The 18,357-nt window shown below is 45.1% G+C and overlaps 1 protein-coding gene across 1 annotated transcript; it reads left to right on the top strand.

Moving 5' to 3' along the window:
* The first annotated feature begins 5,774 nt into the window (after positions 1-5,774).
* On the top strand, positions 5,775-6,662 carry LOC119960737 (probable G-protein coupled receptor 139). Its single transcript, XM_038788351.1, has one exon. It carries the CDS (start codon positions 5,775-5,777, stop codon positions 6,660-6,662), a length of 888 nt encoding a protein of 295 aa, XP_038644279.1.
* Positions 6,663-18,357: the final 11,695 nt, after the last annotated feature.

Raw genomic sequence — 18,357 nt, 5'->3', positions numbered from 1 at the left:
AGTCCTGCAACCGCATCATGAGAGATAATTTAGCTTGGCCAATCCACCTAACCTGCACATCTTGAGACAGTGGTAGTAAGTCGGAGCACCCAGTGGAAACCCAGGCAGACACAGGGAGAAGGTGCAAACTCTACAAAGACAGTGTCTCCTCTGCCTCTTCGCTGTTAATGCGTTTTGGGTTTCAATGAGTTATTGATGGCTTTCTAAGCCAAGAATCCAATAAAATACGCTGTTTTCGGTCCTATTGGGACGAGAGCTACCTGATGTGCGTCAGCGCAGCACATCAACTCCTCCAGAAATCCACATTTCCACATTCTGACTTACTTTGTCAATCTCTGATATCACAGCGTTGTCCCAAACATTCCCTCCCTGTCACCTTACATTTTGAGATTGTAAGATTGCTTTCCCACTATTAACCTCCACATTCTACTCGCATGCTGGCCAGCTGCTTTGGCTCCTATTAAATATTATTCTTCTTGTACCTATTGTATTCCCTTATTAAAATGTGTTGAACCACAGATAAAATTCAAGTCAAGAAGAGAGAAATTCAACTTAATGTGTTTGAGGCCTGAGATGGTTTAGCTCACTGTTCGACATCGCTGGCTTTTAAAGCAGACCAAGCAGGCCAGCAGCACGGTTCGATTCCCGTACCAGCCGGAATGTGGCGACTAGGGGCTTTTCACAGTAACTTCATTGAAGCCTACTCGTGACAATAAGCGAACACTTGCAAAAACCTTTTGTGTTTTCTACTGATATATCAGGCGGTTTTGACATCCATCAGCATATTTCCATTGTTGCCAGAGTTACCAATTTGCTCTATCTACTGTAAGTAATATTAATCATCATAGGTCACTGGGGAATTATCTACTGCATAAAAGCAGAAATACCCGCAGAATCATTTCAGATCAGTCCACCTTGGGAAACAAGCACAAGTCTTAGTGCCTCGGTGCCATGTGATATCAAGTCATCATTCAGATAGAGCGAGTTTTTTATACTGTACTTTCAGTCATTGGACTTCCTGGTGAGTGGATTTCTACAGCTGCTTCTTAACTTTATGATTTTTAATAACAGTTCTGAGTTTAACAATTCCTTTATCGGTGTCTATATTACAAAGCAAAATATTTTATTATATTACATCAAAGTAGGAAGATCCAGAAGCATTGTTTTCAACATTCGACGGGGAAATGGAGAATATATTGAACAGCGCAGCAGGTTCCACAGTCTCTTCAGCAGCGAAGGAGAATGTAGTGAACAGCGCAGCAAGTTCCACAGTCTCTCCAGCAGTGATGGGGAATGTAGTGAACAGCGCAGCAGGTTCCACAGTCTCTTCAGCAGTGAAGGAGAATGTAGTGAACAGCGCAGCAAGTTACACAGTCTTTCCAGCAGTGAAGGAGAATGTAGTGAACAGCGCAGCAGGTTCCACAGTCTCTCCAGCAGTGAAGGATAATGTAGTGGACAGCGCAGCAGGTTCCACAGTCTAATCAGCAGTGAAGGAGAATGTAGTGAACAGCGCAGCAGGTCCCATAGTATCTCCAGCAGTTGTGGAGAATGTAGTGAACAGCGCAGCAGGTTCCATAGTCTAATCAGCAGTGAAGGAGAATGTAGTGAACAGCGCAGCAGGTCCCATAGTCTCTCCAGCAGTGAAGGAGAATGTATTGAACAGCGCAGCAGGTTCCACCATCTCCCCATCAGTGAAGGAGAATATACTGAACGCAGCAGGTTTCACAGTCTCTCCAGCAGTGAAGGAGAATGTAGTGAACAGCGCAGCAGGTTCCACAGTCTCTTCAGCAGTGAAGGAGAATGTAGTGAACAGCGCAGCAGGTTCCACAGTCTCCCCATCAGTGAAGGAGAATATACTGAACACCGCAGCAGGTTTCACAGTCTCTCCAGCAGTGAAGGAGAATGTAGTGAACAGCGCAGCAGGTTCCACAGTCTCTTCAGCAGTGAAGGAGAATGTAGTGAACAGCGCAGCAGGTTCCACAGTCTCTCCAGCAGTGATGGAGAATGTAGTGAACAGCGCAGCAGGTTCCACAGTCTCTCCAGCAGTGATGGAGAATGTAGTGAACAGCGCAGCAGGTTCCACAGTCTCTCCAGCAGTGATGGGGAATGTAGTGAACAGCGCAACAAGTTACACAGTCTTTCCAGCAGTGAAGGAGAATGTAGTGAACAGGGCAGCAGGTTCCATAGCCTCCAGCAGTGAAGGAGAATGTAGTGAACAGCGCAGCAGGTTCCACAGTCTCTTCAGCAGCGAAGGAGAATGTAGTGAACAGCGCAGCAAGTTACACAGTCTCTCCAGCAGTGAAGGAGAATGTAGTGAACAGGGCAGCAGGTTCCATAGCCTCCAGCAGTGAAGGAGAATGTAGTGAACACCGCAGCAGGTTCCACAGTCTCTTCAGCAGCGAAGGAGAATGTAGTGAACAGCGCAGCAGGTTCCACAGTCTCTCCAGCAGTGATGGGGAATGTGGTGAACAGCGCAACAGGTTCCACAGTCTCTTCAGCAGCGAAGGAGAATGTAGTGAACAGCGCAGCAGGTTCCATAGTCTAATCAGCAGTGAAGGAGAATGTCGTGAACAGCGCAGCAAGTCCCATAGTATCTCCAGCAGTGAAGGAGAATGTAGTGAACACCGCAGCAGGTTTCACAGTCTCTCCAGCAGTGAAGGAGAATGTAGTGGACAGCGCAGCAGGTTCCACAGTCTCTCCAGCAGTGAAGGAGAATGTAGTGAACAGCGCAGCAGGTTCCACATTCTCCCCAGTAGTGAAGGAGAATGTAGTGGACAGAGCAGCAGGTTCCACTGTCTCTCCAGCAGTGAAGGAGAATGTAGTGAACAGCGCAGCAGGTTCCACAGTCTCTCCAGAAGTGAAGGGGAATGTAGTGAACAGCGCAGCAGGTTCCACAGTCTCCAGCTGTGAAGGAGAATGTAATGAACAGCGCAGCAGGTTCCGCAGTCTCTCCAGCAGTGCAGGAGAATGTAGTGAACAGCGCAGCAGGTTCCACAGTCTCCAGCTGTGAAGGAGAATGTAATGAACAGCGCAGCAGGTTCCACAGTCTCTCCAGCAGTGCAGGAGAATGTAGTGAACAGCGCAGCAGGTTCCACAGTCTCCAGCTGTGAAGGAGAATGTAATGAACAGCGCAGCAGGTTCCACAGTCTCTCCAGCAGTGCAGGAGAATGTAGTGAACACCGCAGCAGGTTCCACAGTCTCTCCAGCAGTGCAGGAGAATGTAGTGAACACCGCAGCAGGTTTCACTGTCTCTTCAGCAGTGAAGGAGAATGTAGTGGACAGCGCAGCAGGTCCCATAGTCTCTTCAGCAGTGCAGGAGAATGTAGTGAACAGCGCAGCAGGTCCCACAGTCTCTCCAGCAGTGCAGGAGAATGTAGTGAACAGCGCAGCAGGTTCCACAGTCTCTTCAGCAGTGAAGGAGAATGTAGTGAACAGCGCAGCAGGTTCCACAGTCTCCAGCAGTGATCATGCTGGTTCTTATCACTGATGTACAGTATGCACAGCAGAATAATCTGAATGAATCACACGTAAACATTGCATTTAGAACGTGATAGGTGAGCCAGTTTCAACCGTGAGGCAATAAGTGGCGGCTAAAACAATGCAAACAGTAGAAGAAGAGACAATTGCAATGCACGTGCCTGGAACTGGGTAAAAAGAAGTGAAATGTATGAAAAACGTTTCTGAATGAATGAAAACATCCGCAAATTCAGACTGTAGGTTTTAGTGAAATGTTCGGACCGGTGGAATGTTTTAAATATTTCTGAAGTACTTATCTTAACGAAAATCACAAACTGAGTGCCAAGTTTCTCGACCTTCCCATTTCGATGTGGAGTTGCCGGCGTTGGACTGGGGTGAGCACAGTAAGAAGACTTACAACAGCAGGTTTAAAGTCCAACATGTTTGTTTCAAACACTACCTTTCGGAGCACTGCTCATTCCTCAGGTGAATAGATACTATTATCTGTAATGATTCCAGAAATAACGGCTTTCGCTTTGGTGAAGAAACTACAGGTACGAAGTTGTATTAAATTGTATCGAATTTGCATCACATCAACACGTATTTCAGCCAAAACAGGCCGACACAGGTGTTTAAGGTGCAGAAGAGCATTCATGTTCCATTCTTCCACCCAAAATGTTTCTTTCAATTGCTGTCTTCCGATCTGTTTAATTAACTTCAGTATAAAGTTGCATTGGTAACACCTCGAAAACTCCTCATATTCACAATTCCTGCAGAATAGTCCAAGAAGTTATTCCGTTTTCTCTGTCCTACAGATAATTGATCAGTTCAAAGTGTCGACAAAAGTGAAACAGTTCAAAATGTGTAACATACAGGCAACATTTTTCATATACTCTGGACTCCTCTATAGTGTTTATATGTTGTGGAGACCATTTGGTTTCATAGAATTCCAGTTGTGGTTGAACAAACTTTCAAAAACATTTATCATAGGTTCAGTATATTTCAGCGTTATTCTACTCGAAATGAAACGCAATATGTTTATTTGCTTGACTTCTTATGAGATTATAAAAAGGCACGGCGTTTCCTTCAGTGGAAACAGTACTGGTACAACACCAATAATTTTCAAACAAGAACAGAAAGTCCTGGAATAATTCCGCAAGTCTGTCAGCATGTGGAGGCACTCAAGAGCGAGTACAAGTTTTGAGTGCGTCTAACTCTTCTTCAATGAGAGGGGATGTACCTATTCTCCCAAACATGCAATGTTTTTCCAGCATCATCTGTTTTAGTTTCAGGTTATTCAGTTTTTTACTTTAATTTATCCACGTAATTTTGTTCATCGACTCGATTTAACTGCTTCTCCCCTCAATGAACGGAACATGTCTGAGGACCATCTACATTGAATGCAATTTAACAGTTACAAGTCCATTTTGCAGGTTGACAGTTGTCCGTATTTGGTTGTTTATTCCAATAATTTTCATTTGAACAAACTACAATGCAAAATATTGAATCCTCTACATATTGTGAGATTGTGTTTCTTATTTCACCTTTTAAACACTTTAGTCAATAATGAATACAAATGCCCAATAATCCTCGTCCTTGTGATACACTCGTTCCCTTGCCCACTACTCAGTGATTCCTTGATTGTTTTCAGCTCGCTGTCCATTCTACTATTTAAACAACGGCTTCACAAATTAACGCATAAATCATGAGTTCCATGCAACAATGAGAAAGGCCCTTTTGAAAATCCACGTGTGGTTTGTGCACTGCAGTTGCCCTCACTGAGATTTCCTTATAACTTCGGAGAATTAGCCAAGTATGACGTTCCCTTCTGAGACATGCTTCCAATTATTCATACCAGACTATAAATTCCCAGATGTCAGCAATACTCTTTTCACTACGACATCCGTTAGTAAAGTTCCATTGCATTCATGGCATTTGATGCTAACCTAATGTATCTATGATCCTTAAAAAAATAGATTCCAAGGTCAATAAATCAGTTTGCAGAGTTTAATACTTTAGGAAAATGTGGGGCAGGACAGTCCAATTCTCTCGCCGCGTGTCCCTAGCTGGAGGCAACAAGCAGCTCGTTGGCAACCTGATACTCTACTCCCTTCGCTGGCAATGCAATTTCCTATCGAAGACACACCAAACTTCCGGGAAAACAAGTGGCCAGAGAACAACGCTGCCAGTAAATTATGAAAGATGTTAGGCCATGATATTTCATCACATATGGGGTAAAATTGCTGTTTCTTGTGCACATTGGATAGAAAAAAAATCTATTATCTTTTTCCACTCTTACAGTTACTTTGGTCCCGATTATGATCCTGTCTCAAGGAAAGTGTGGTTTCTCAAAATGTGTCACTGTCTACCTGGTTGCCATGGCAACGGCCGATCTCTTGTTTGTTATCACAGATGTAATATTGTCCTCGAGTGTTCGGATGTATTTCCGATATTCCTTCATGGAGATTACTCCAGTATGTGCACTTACTCTAATCTTCAGTTTTGCAGCCAATGACGTTTCAGTTTGGTTCACTGCAGCTTTTACCTACGATCGATTTGTCGCCATTTGGTGTCAGAGTATGAAAACTAAATATTGCACCGCCAAAATGGCAGCAGTGATTCTGGCGACAATAAGTGTTCTGAGCATTTCAAGGTGTATCCCATGGTGGTTTACTGTTGAACCTTTATATATAATCGATAATGTTCCCTGGCATTGCAGTAGTAAATCCAGCGTTCACGACTCAGGGGCATGGAGAGCATTTGAGTCTCTGCAGATCATTGTAACACCTTGTGTACCGTGCTTTCTGATTTTGCTGCTCAATGTCCTGACGGTCAGATACATTTTGCTGGCCAGCAGATTTCGGAGGAGACTGCGGATTAGCAGTGGGGAGAATCATGAGGATCCTGAAATGAAGAACCGAATGAAATCCATTACTCTATTATTCAGCATATCCGGTAGTTTTCTCTTGTTATGGACGCCTGGTGTTATGTTTTACATCTATAGACAAATTGTAAAGAAGTATGTTATTTATGATATTAACGCTGATTATATCACTGTATCCACAACACGAATGCTTCAGACACTTAGTTGCTGTACAAACACTTGTATTTATGCTGTAACACAGAGAAAATTCAGAGAAGAGCTGAAAAACGCTGCAAAATATCCATTCAGTCTGATTGGTAAATTCAATAAATTGTTCAATTAGCTGAAGTGTTTGAAATCATCTCCAGCAACGAATTCGTATGTGCTCCCCAACATTTCCCAATAAAGTGAAATACTTTAGTTACGAAAACATAAAAACCTTATGGGGATGAAATTGAATTTAATTGTATTCGTTATTTAACCTTTCGATTGAAATAACATATTTTCTCTCCCTTGACCTTCTCTATACCCTCCACCGTCCTTGCAATTCTACAAACTATCAGCTCTTCTGTAATTTTGACCTCGAGAGCATCACCTACTTTCATGGCTTTATATTTAGATGTAGTGCCTTAAGGTGAGCATGTTGAGCTCTGCAATTGCGACCCCGCCCCCACCCCCACCCCCACCCCCATCCCCGCCTCGCCTTCTCCAGAAGTCTATTTCCGCTCATAAGCAATCCTGAGGCATTTCAGTGATGTTTTGGAAATGTACCCTAATACAGAATGACACTCAGAGGGCAAGGTAAATTCATAAATTGAAATGAGAAACATTGTAAGAGTTTCAGACAGAATGCGAATGGCAAAACTTGATCTGACAGAGCAAACACATATTGAGTTAGAGCAAAGACCAATGAGTAATCGAATCATTCTGTAAAACAGAGACATTTCGTACATCAAGCTGCCCGACAAAGAAAACAAACGTCTGTAAACTACACTAATACCACTTCCCAGAACTATATTCTTGAAACCATTATACAGAGACGATTTCAACGGTGCCCTACATTTAACAAGAGACAAATTAAAAAGCGTCCGACATTAAACAGGGATCTTTTAAACAGTGCCATACATCACACAGGAGACTCTGTAAACAGTTCCTATATTAAACAGAGATATTTTAACTGTTTCCTAACTTAACCAGAGACCAGTGTCCTCATCAAGTAAATACTATTCAAACGGCGACTCTGTCAACAATGCCCTATAGTCAACGATTTTTTTTAACAATGTCTTACATCAAACGGACAATATAAACAATGTCCTCTCGTTAACGAGACAGAGTACTTTATTAAACAGAGCCCATTTAAATAGTGTAATAAACAGAGACTACTTAAACAAAGAACAAAGAAAAGTACAGCACAGGAACAGGTCCTTCGTCCCCCCAAGCCTGTGCCGGCCATGTAGTGCGTCGAAACTAAAATATTCTACACTTCCAGAGACGGTATCCCTCTATTCCCATCCTAATAATGAATTTCCAAAATGCCCCTTAAACGTCACTATCGTCCCTGCATCTACCTCCTCCTCCAGCAGCGAGTACCATGCACCCACTGTCCTCCACGTAAAAAATCTTACCACGTACATATCCACAAAACCTTGCCACTCGCATCATAAACCAATGCACCTAGTAATTGACACCTCTACCCTAGGAAAAAGTATCTGACTATCCACTCTGTCTGTGACCCACGTTATTCTTTTGAGCTCCATCAAGTCACGCCTCAACCTCCGTCATCCCAGTGAGAAAGAAACGAGTTCATTCAACTGCTCCTCATAGCTAATGCCATCCATACCAGGCGACATCCTGGTAAGTCTCTTATGCACCTCTCTAAATCCTCCACAGCCTTATGTTAGTGTGGCGACCAGAATTGAACACTATACTCCAAATGTGTCCTAACTATGGATCTATACAGCTGCAACATAACTTGCCAATGCTCATACTCAGTTCCCCGGCCAATGAAGGAAAGCATGCTATATGCCTTCATGAATATCTTCTCGACCTCTGTTGCCCCTTTCAGTGACCTGTGGACTTGTGCACTTCGATATCTCTGACTGTCAGTTTCCGACATTCAAGAGAATCTATTTAGAACATAGAAAAGTACAGCACAGAACAGTCCCTTCGGCCCTCGATGTTGTGCCGAGCAATGATCACCCCATTAAAACACACGTATCCACCCTATACCCGTAATCCAACAACTCCCCCTTAACCTGACGTTTTAGGACCCTGCGGGCAATTTAGCATGACCAATCCACTTAACGCGCACATCTTTGGACTGTGGGAGGAAACCGGAGCACCCGGAGGAAACCCACGCACACACGGGGAGGACGTGCAGACTCCGCACAGACAGAGACCCAGCCGGGAACCAAACCTGGGACCCTGGAGCTGTGAAGCATTGATGCTAACCACTATGCTACCGTGCTGCCTCAGTATTTAAACAGTATCCTTCATTGAACAGAGATTACTTAATCAGGGACTTACATTAAATAGAGAGTCTTTGAACAGTTTCCTATAATAAACAAAGACTACTTACACAGTGTCCCACGTTAGCTAAGAGACCAATAAGCATTGTCCACTATTAAACAGAGACTCTTTCAAAAGTGTTGTATTGAACTGACCAAATCAAAAGTGTCCTACATTAAAGAGGGTCTGTTTAAACCGTTTCAATGGACTCCGTTTCTTAGAATCATAGAATTTACAGTGCAGAAGGATGGTATTCGGCCCTTGGAAAGAGCACCCTACTTAAACCCACACCACATTACCCCACTAACCCAGTAACCCCAGTTAATCATTTAGGAGAGTAACGTAATTTGTCATGGCAATTCCACCTAACCTGCACTTCTTTGGATGATAATGTTAACCTCGCACAATGTCTTATAATAAACAGAGACCAGTTAAAGTGTCCGACATTAAACTGAGCCTATTGAAGCAGTGGCCTACATGAAATGAAATGAAAATGAAAATCGCTTATTGTCACGAGAAGGCATCAAATGAAGTTCCTGTGAATAGCCCCTACTCGCCACATTCCGGCGCCTGTTCGGGGAGGCTGTTACCGGAATCGAACCGTGCTGCTGGCTTGCCTTGGTCTGCTTTCAAAGCCAGCAATTTAGCCCAGTGAGCTAAATAGAGAACATTTAAACAGTGTCCTCCATTGAAGAGAGAACATTTAAACAGTGTCCAACGTTAAAGAGAGAACATATAAACAGTGTCCTATATTAAAGACAGAATGTTTGGACAATGTCCTACATTAAACAATGTCCTACACTAATCGGAGTCTATCTAAACAGCGCCTATAGCACAATAGAGACAAATAAAAATCAACAAAAAAACAAATAACAAAGTAAGGCAGAGCACAGGAAAAGCCCTTCGGTGCTCCAAACCTCGCCGACCATGCTGTCCGTCTGACTAAAATCGTCCATACTTCCGGGGTCCTGATCCCTCTATTCTAATCCTATTCGTATATTTGAGAAGACAGCCATCAAAAGTCACTTTCGTCGTTGATTCCACCGCTTCTACCAGTAACCCTTTGTGGGAAAAGTCTCACCTCCTCTAAATTATGCATCACTAATCTTGAACCTGTGTCTTCTCCGACTTCACTCTTCCACCCTATAAAAGAGCGTCTGACTATCTACTCTGTCCATGCCAATCAGAATTTAGTAGAGCTCAATCGGGACGCCCTTAATGTCCGTCATTCCAATGGTAATAAACCACTTTATCCAATCTCGCCTCATGGTTAATGCCTTCCCCCATCTCCCATAACTTCATTCTAGACACTCTCTTTTGTACACTCTCGAAAATCTCTACATCATTCTGGCAGTATGGTGACCACAATTGGCCACCAAGTGTGGCCTAATGAAGATTCTATATAACTGCAACATGACCTGCCAATTTGTATACACAATGCCCTGCCGATGAGGCCCAGAATGCTGTATGCCTTCTTGAGTACGTTATACACCTGCATTGCCCCTTTCAGTGACCCGTGGACTTGTACACCTAGCTCTCTCTGACTGTCAATACTCTTAAGGGTTATGCAATTTACTACATATTTCCCACATGCTGCCCGTCTGACTAAAATCGTCCATACTTCGGGGTCCTGATCCCTCTATTCCAATCCTATTCATATATTTGAGAAGACAGACATCAAAAGTCACTTTCGTCGTTGATTCCACCGCAGCAGGGTAGCATGGTGGTTAGCATAAATGCTTCACAGCTCCAGGATCCCAGGTTCGATTCCCGGCTGGGTCACTGTCTGTGTGGAGTCTGCACGTCCTCCCACTGTGTGCGTGGGTTTCCTCCGGGTGCTCCGGTTTCCTCCCACAGTCCAAAGATGTGCGGGTTAGGTGGATTGGCCATGCTAAATTGCCCGTAGTGTCCTAATAAAAAAGTAAGGTTAAGGTGTTGTTGGGTTACGGGTATAGGGTGGATACGTGGGTTTGAGTAGGGTGATCATGGCTCGGCACAACATAGAGGGCCGAAGGGCCTGTCTGTGCTGTACTGTTCTATGTTCTATGTATTTGACCTTCCAAAAAGCATTTCCTAACATTTCTCCGCTTTAAACTGCATGTGCCATCTTTCCGCCCAAGTCTAAAAGCGATCTATATCCTGCTGTATCCTCTGACAATCCTCACCACTGTTCGCCGTTCTATCAAACTGTGTATGGTCGAAAAACTAACCAAACCAGTCACAGTTTTTTCCAAATCATTTATATAATTTAGAAAACTGCAATTGTCCAAGCATTGATCCGTGAGAAACTCTACTAGTCCCAGCCCTCCATTAGGAATAGCAACCTTTTACTGCTACCCTCTGTCTTCTACAACAGAGCCAGTTTATCCATCTTGGCAGCTTCACCCCTGATCCTATGCGACTTCACCTTCTCTGTACCAGTCTGCCATGAGGGACCTTGTCAATGGCATTATTGAAGTTCATGTAGATATCATCCAGTGCCCTACTCTCAATAATTATGTTTGCCAATTCTTCGAATAACTTGAACAAGGCAGTGTGATACGACATCCCCTTCAAAAAGCCGTGTTTCGTGTCGCTAAGACGTCCATTTGCTTCGAAAAGGGAGCAAATCCGATCTCCATGAATACTCGCCAAAGAAATTCCTGCACAGATGTAATGCTCACCGGCCTGTAGTTTCCTGAAATATATTTGCTACCCTTATTTCTAAAGTTTCCTACGTTAAAGGGATATTTAGCTGTATCCTACATTAAACAGCGACTGTTCAAACCGCACCCTATCCTCAACAAAGTGCATTAAAACAAACCCCTACATTCAGCTGAGACGATGTAAAGAGTACGCTCCCCTCAACAGAGTCCATTCAAGCAATGCCCTACATTGAACGGAGACCATTTAAACAGTCCTGCCCCCCACCCCTCAGCGGAGACCTTTTAAACCACGCCCTCCATTAAACTGAGACGACACAAAAAGTTTCCTCCCATAGTCGAGGTAATTTAAACAGAGTGCTACAATATACAATGACCTACTTTATGTTGATCAGTATACACAGCAGAATAATCAGAATTAGTGACACGGAAACATTGAGAACGTTATAAGAGATCCAGTTGCAAGGTAGCGACTACAGTGTGGTGGTTAAAACAGCAGAACTGGAGCGAATCAGAATTTACATGTCTGAAACACGTGAAAAACGTGAAATATACGAAGTTAGATTCTGAATGAAAATAAATTCCGCAAAATCAGCCTTTCCCTTTTAAAGAAATGTTCAAATCAGTGGGACGATTCAAACGTTTCTTAAGGTGCTGATTTGTTCCCAAAATGTCAATAAATAATATTGCCTTGCCCCCATAATATCGTCAATTCGTGTTCTTAAACCTCTCATTTGCAACAATTGTTGAATTGTTTCACTGGCGTTTTGACTTGCGATTTGTATTGTCTCCTTTTCAAATGCCACTCCCTCTCTCTCTCGCAGCCTGTTGCTGACTGACGCTGATTATAACCAAAATCACAAACTAATGATCTTGCCATTTTGAGATAATTGCTGATGGTTCTGCTTACCACGATCACCACAATCTCTGCATTTACACCGCTCCTCCCACTGTCGGGGAATTGGTTGTCGTTTCAATTCTCTTGACCATAAATTCGTCCTTATGTCGCTGGTAGTATATCTGAAGCTGGGTCCTGAATCCATGCTCCGCACAGTGAGTGTTAAAACTTTTAAACAGATTCACTAATAACCATTCAGAGGTTTCAGGATGACAGACGACATGGCAGATGTGTTTTAATACAGAGAGTGTAAAATGCTGCGTTTCGGCAATAATCCTGCTGAAAAATCCAGTGGATTAAATGGCACCAACATGGGTTAACACATGGAAATCATTGACAGTTGTCGGAACTGATGGAATACCTGTTCAAACATTTTGCAGAACTAGACAATGAAAACATGGAAATAAGAATTGAAAATTCCCCACACATGTTGATCAACACACTGGTTAGACAACAGCAGGATAATTGGTGCCACCTGTGGACAAAATAAATTAACAATGATGTCAGGGACATAGAGACTATTTTCGGTAACGATACCAGACATAACTGGTGCCCCTTTGCAATGATAAAGTACTGGAACGATTGTACAATTAATTCCATCGAATTGATATCGCAGCAATACGTGGTTGAACCCAAACTGTCCAAGCAGATGTTTAAAATGTGGGAGAACAATATTATACCATTCTTCATAAAACCCATATATTTTTCTTAATATTGCTGTGTCTCTGATCTGTTTAACAAACTTCAGCTTCACGTTTCATTGGTAATCACCTCAAAACTTCTTCGTTCCCCCAGCCCCGAATAATTCTCCCCGCCCCTGCCTGCGGATCTGGCCTCCCACTAGTGTGGCTTCGCAGGACTGAATCCGCAGCGACCACGCCGAGTTCCCGACGGGTGAGGTTACAGGCGATCGACGCGGTAGGGAACTTGGCCGGTCGGGGGCGGAGCATGGGGGGGCGGGCCTCACGCAATGTATATGGATTCTGCGTGGATCGCTCAGCTCCTCATCTCATTACAGCCTTGGATCAACATGGAGAAAAGAGTTGAATGCCAGAGATGAGGTGAGAGTGACTGCACTTGACATCATGGCAGCACGTGACCGAGTATGGCATCAAGGAGCCCGATGTGAACTGGAGTCAATGGGGATCTGGCAAAAGCTGCCTGCTGGTTGGCTTCAGCCTTTGGAACAAATGAAGATGGTTGTGGTGGTTGGAGGTCAATCATCTCAGCTCTATGACGTCACTGCACGAGTTCCTCAGGGTACTGTCAAAGTCCCAATCATCTGCAGCTGTTTCACAACTGACCTGCCTCCCATCATAAGAGTAAAAGTGGGAATGTTTGCGAATGACTGCACAATGTTGAGCACCATCCAGTCCAAAAATGTACCGGTTAGGTGGATTGGCCATGCTAAATTGCCCATAGTGTCCTAAAAAGTAATGTTAAGGGTGGGGTGGGCGGTGTTGGGTTATGGGTATAGGATGGATACGTGGGTTTGAGTAGGGTGATCATTTGCTCGGCACAGCATCGAGGGCCGAAGGGCCTATTCTGTGCTGTACTGTTCTATGTTCTATAAACAAGCCCGCCTCATTGCTCTCTTCTCCACAATCATTTAAACCCTCCACCACTGACCAAAAGTGGTGGCCGTTTGCAGCATCTACTGGATGTATTGCAGTAATTCATCAACATTCCTCACACAATCCCTTCCAACTCCACGGTCACTGGCATCTCTAACGACAAGAGCAGCAGATACCTCTGAACGCCACGAACCTCCAAGTCACTCAACACCCGAACATATCACCATTCCTTCACTGCCGCTGGGGCAACATCCTAGAACAGCATCCATCTAGCACAGTGGTGTAGCTACACATTATGTACCTGAACCTTTCAAGAAGGCAATTCACCACCACCTTCTGAAGAGCTGAGAAGGACAATAATTTCTGGCCTTCCCAGTGGCGTACACATACCGAAAATGAATAATAAAAATATTCGCCTCTCCTCAGATAACAAAGCAGTCCATCTCCAAATACAGCAAGACCTGCACAGTATCCAAGATTGGGCTGACAAGTGGAAAATTACATTAGCGACACACAAATGCCAGGCAATGTCCATATTCCACAAACAGGATCTAACCACCGCTACTTGACATTCAATGGTATTACCATGGCTGCATCTCCACAATCAACATCCTGCGGATACCATTGGTCAGAAACTGAACTATATTATTCATAATAATACTGTGGCTTCCAGGGTAGGTAAAAGGATAGGAACCCGACAGCGAATAACTCATCTCCTTGCCCACTATACCATGTCCACAATCTACAAGGCACAAGTCAGGAGTGTGATGGAATACTCTCCATTTTCCAGGATGAGTGACGCTCCAACAACTCTGAAGAACTTCGACACCATCCAGTGGGAAAACAACCCGCCTAATTCCGCCTAATCCCTTGCGCAAAGTTTGAAACCCTCCTTCACCAACGAACTGTTGCAACCGTGTGTACCATTGACAAGATGCACTACAGTAACTCATCAAGTTTGCTGAGACATCTCCCAAACTCATGCCATCTACCATGGGCAGCACGGTAGCACGGTGGTTAGCATAAATGCTTCACAGCTCCAGGGTCCCAGGTTCGATACCCTGCTGGGTCAATGGCTGTGTGGAGTCTGCACGTCCTCCCCGTGTGTGCGTGGGTTTCCTCCGGGAGCTCCGGTTTCCTCCCACAGTCCAAAGATGTGCGGGTTAGGTGGATTGGCTATGCAGAATTGCCCGTAGTTTCCTAAAACATTAAGGTTAGGGGAGGGGGGGGGGGGTTGTTGGGTTACGGGTATAGGCTGGATACATGGGTTTGAGTAGGGTGATTATTGCTCGACACAACATCGAGGGCCGAATGGCCTGTTCGATGCTGTACTGTTCTATGTTCTACCATCTTGAAGGACAAGATGAGCAGTTGCCTGGCAACCCCGCCATCTGGACATTCCCCTCCACGTCACTCACCATCATCATTTGGAGATATACCATTGCTCCTTCACTGCCGCTCTGGCAAAATCCTGGAACATCACCGTATAGCACAGTGGATGTACCCACACCTTAAGGACTGCAACGGTTCAAGAAGGTAACACACCACCAACACGTATAGGAAACACTGTGGGCTGGATTCTCCCAAAATTGGACTATGTTCACACGCCGCCGTACAAAGACTGGCGTTTTACTCTGGAGATCCCTGGGAACAAGTACAGCCAACTCACAGCGCCGTCAGGGCCTAGCAGGGACACACGCAGCTTTAACTGTGGATACGGGGAGCGCACTTCCGGTTGTGAGTCCGCGCATGCGTAGGGAGGTGGCCTCCAGCGGCCGGGCCGAGTGTCTCACGGCGGACTCGGAGTGTGGAAGCAGACACTGAAATCAGAGACGCCCGATAACCGCGTGCCCGAGGATCAGACCGCGCGGATCTCAACCGATCACGCCGATTCTCGGAACGGCGCTGGGGTTGATTTCGGCGTGAAATTGGATTCTCCGCAAAATCGCGCCGACATAATGGCGGCGAAGACTTCAGCCCGTTTGTATATGATTAGCGGGCCCCACCCAGTTTTCTCCGGCGTCTCCGCAATTCTCCGCCTCCGATGCGCCGAATTCCCAATGGCGTGATTCAACTGTGCTTTTAAAAATCGTGGATCCGGCATGGTGGCTGCTGCGCGAGGGGCAGGACGTATGGAAGGTGGCCAATATTGCCCATATCTGCTGACATTAGTGCCACTGGCCAGGGGGCTTCTGACAGGGCGGGGGAGGGGGGGTGGGGTTGTAGTAGCGGAGAGTGGCCATGAGGTGGGCTGCGGAGTCCGGCTTAATGGGCATGTGTCACCATTACCGCAGCTCACAAGGCGCCATGCAGCTGCACATATCGGTAATAACAGCCACTGTGAACCTAGTGCTGTGGGTAGTATGGGTGCCCCTCTAGGCTACCCCCTGGGTGCCCTCTGGCCCCAGCCCACCTATCAGCTGTAGGGTTGCCCTCCCGCACCACCAGTGCCATGTGCGTACGAAGTGCAATGTGTTCGTCTGCCTGGAACTTGCCGTCCTCCCGAGTGTCGATCACGATCCGGACGAATCCTGCACTGTTTTTCATTGGAATTGATTGTTTTCTGCGTGGTGCCGGTGCTAGTCCCTCAAAGTTACTGGAATCGGAGCAGGTAGAGCGCCCAGAGTTCTATCGTAAAAGTGCACGGATTCTGCGTTGGCGTCAACATAGTCCCAGAAAAGAATAATATCACCCCTGAAGTTTCATAGACTCCGAGCTCTGGATGAACAAGGTTTTTAAACAATTTTAGCATAGGTTCAGTTTATTCCAGCGTTATCAGACTCGGAATGGTACCCAATAATTGTCTTTGCTTGTTTTCTTATAGAACATAGTATATGCAGTGCAGAAGGAGGCCATTTGACCCATCGAGTCTGCACCAACCCACTAAAACCTTACTTCCACCATAGCCCCGTAGCCCAATAACCCCACCCAACCTTTTCCGACACTATGGGCAATTTATCATGGCCAATTCACCTGACCCGCACGTCTTTAGACTGTCGAAGGAAACCGGACCACCCGAAGAAAACACACGCAGACACGGGGAGAACATGCAGACTCCACACAGACAGTGACCCAGCAGGGAATCTAGCCTGGAACCATGGACCTGAGAACACAGTGCTAACCAGTATGCTCCCGTGCTGCCAAAGACATTATTAACAATGGATGGCACGGTAGCGCAATGGTTAACACTGCTGTTTCACAGCGCCAGAGTCCCAGGTTCGAATCTCGTCTTGGGTCACTGTCTGTGTGGAGTCTGCACCACCTCCCCGTGTCCGCGTGGGTTTACTCCGGGGGCTCCGGTTTCCTCCCACAAGTCCCTTGATACGTGCTATTCGGTGAATTGGACGTTCTGAATTCTCCCTCTGTGCACCCGAACAGGCGCCGTAATTTGGCGACCAGGGGCGTTTCACAGTAACTTCAATGCAGTGTTAATGTAAGCCTACTGGTGACAATAATAAAGATTATTATTGTAAAAGGCCCGGCTTTTCCTTCAGTGGAAACAGTATTGGTACAATACCGATAACTTTCAGACAAAAACAGAAAGCGCTGGAACAATTCTCCAAGTTTGCCAACATCTGCAGGGATTGAAGACAGTTTTAGTTTCAAGTACGTAATACTCTTCTTCAGAGGTGTGAATTATTGCGGACATACAGATTCTGCCAAAGATGCTATGTTTTATCCTGTTTTATCTGTTTTTGTTTCAGATTTCAACAAAATCCTGTTTTATCTGTTTTTGTTTCAGATTTCAGAATCCACAGTATTTTACTTTCATTTGTCTACGACATTTTATACATTGATTCCTTTTAACTTTTATGTTTGAACCAAGGCTGTGTGAGGTCCACAGCTGAGTGACGCAGAAGAAATCCAAACTGTGCGCCCGTGAGCAGGTTATTGTGTCTAAGCGACGCTTGATAGCGCTATTGATGACTCCTTTCATCACTTTGCTAATGCTGGAGAGGAGATTGATGGGGCGGAAGTTGTCTCGGTTGGATATGTCCTGTTTGGTTGTGTGTAGGACGCACCTGGCAATTTTTCACATTGCCGGGTAGATTTCAGTGTTGTATCTGTATTGTGACAGCTTGGCTAAGGATGCAGACAGTTCTCGTCGCAAGTATTCACTACTATTGCCCGAATATTGTCAGGGCCCACATCCTTTGCAGTATCCAATGTCTTCAAACGTTTCTTGATATCACGCAAAGTGAATCGCATTGGCAGGAGACTGGCATCTGTGATGCTGGGGACCTCTGAAGGAGACCGAGATGGATCATCCACTTGGCACTTCTGGCTGAAGATTGTTGCCAATTCCACAACCTTGTCTTTTGCACATATGTGCAGGGTTCCTCCATCATTGAGGTTAGATATATTTGTGCCGCCCCCTTCTCCAGTGAGTTGTTTCATAACCAACTACGATTCATG

This window comes from Scyliorhinus canicula, unplaced genomic scaffold (assembly GCF_902713615.1).
Source record: "Scyliorhinus canicula unplaced genomic scaffold, sScyCan1.1, whole genome shotgun sequence".
NCBI classification, from domain to species: domain Eukaryota; kingdom Metazoa; phylum Chordata; class Chondrichthyes; order Carcharhiniformes; family Scyliorhinidae; genus Scyliorhinus; species Scyliorhinus canicula.
Note: the sequence above shows the minus strand (reverse complement) of the source record. Positions and strands in the feature narration are given on the sequence as shown.

Bases quoted from the DNA above. Each gene is read 5' to 3' on its own strand.
- LOC119960737 (XM_038788351.1), top strand. From the start codon at position 5,775: ATGATCCTGTCTCAAGGAAAGTGTGGTTTCTCAAAATGTGTCACTGTC.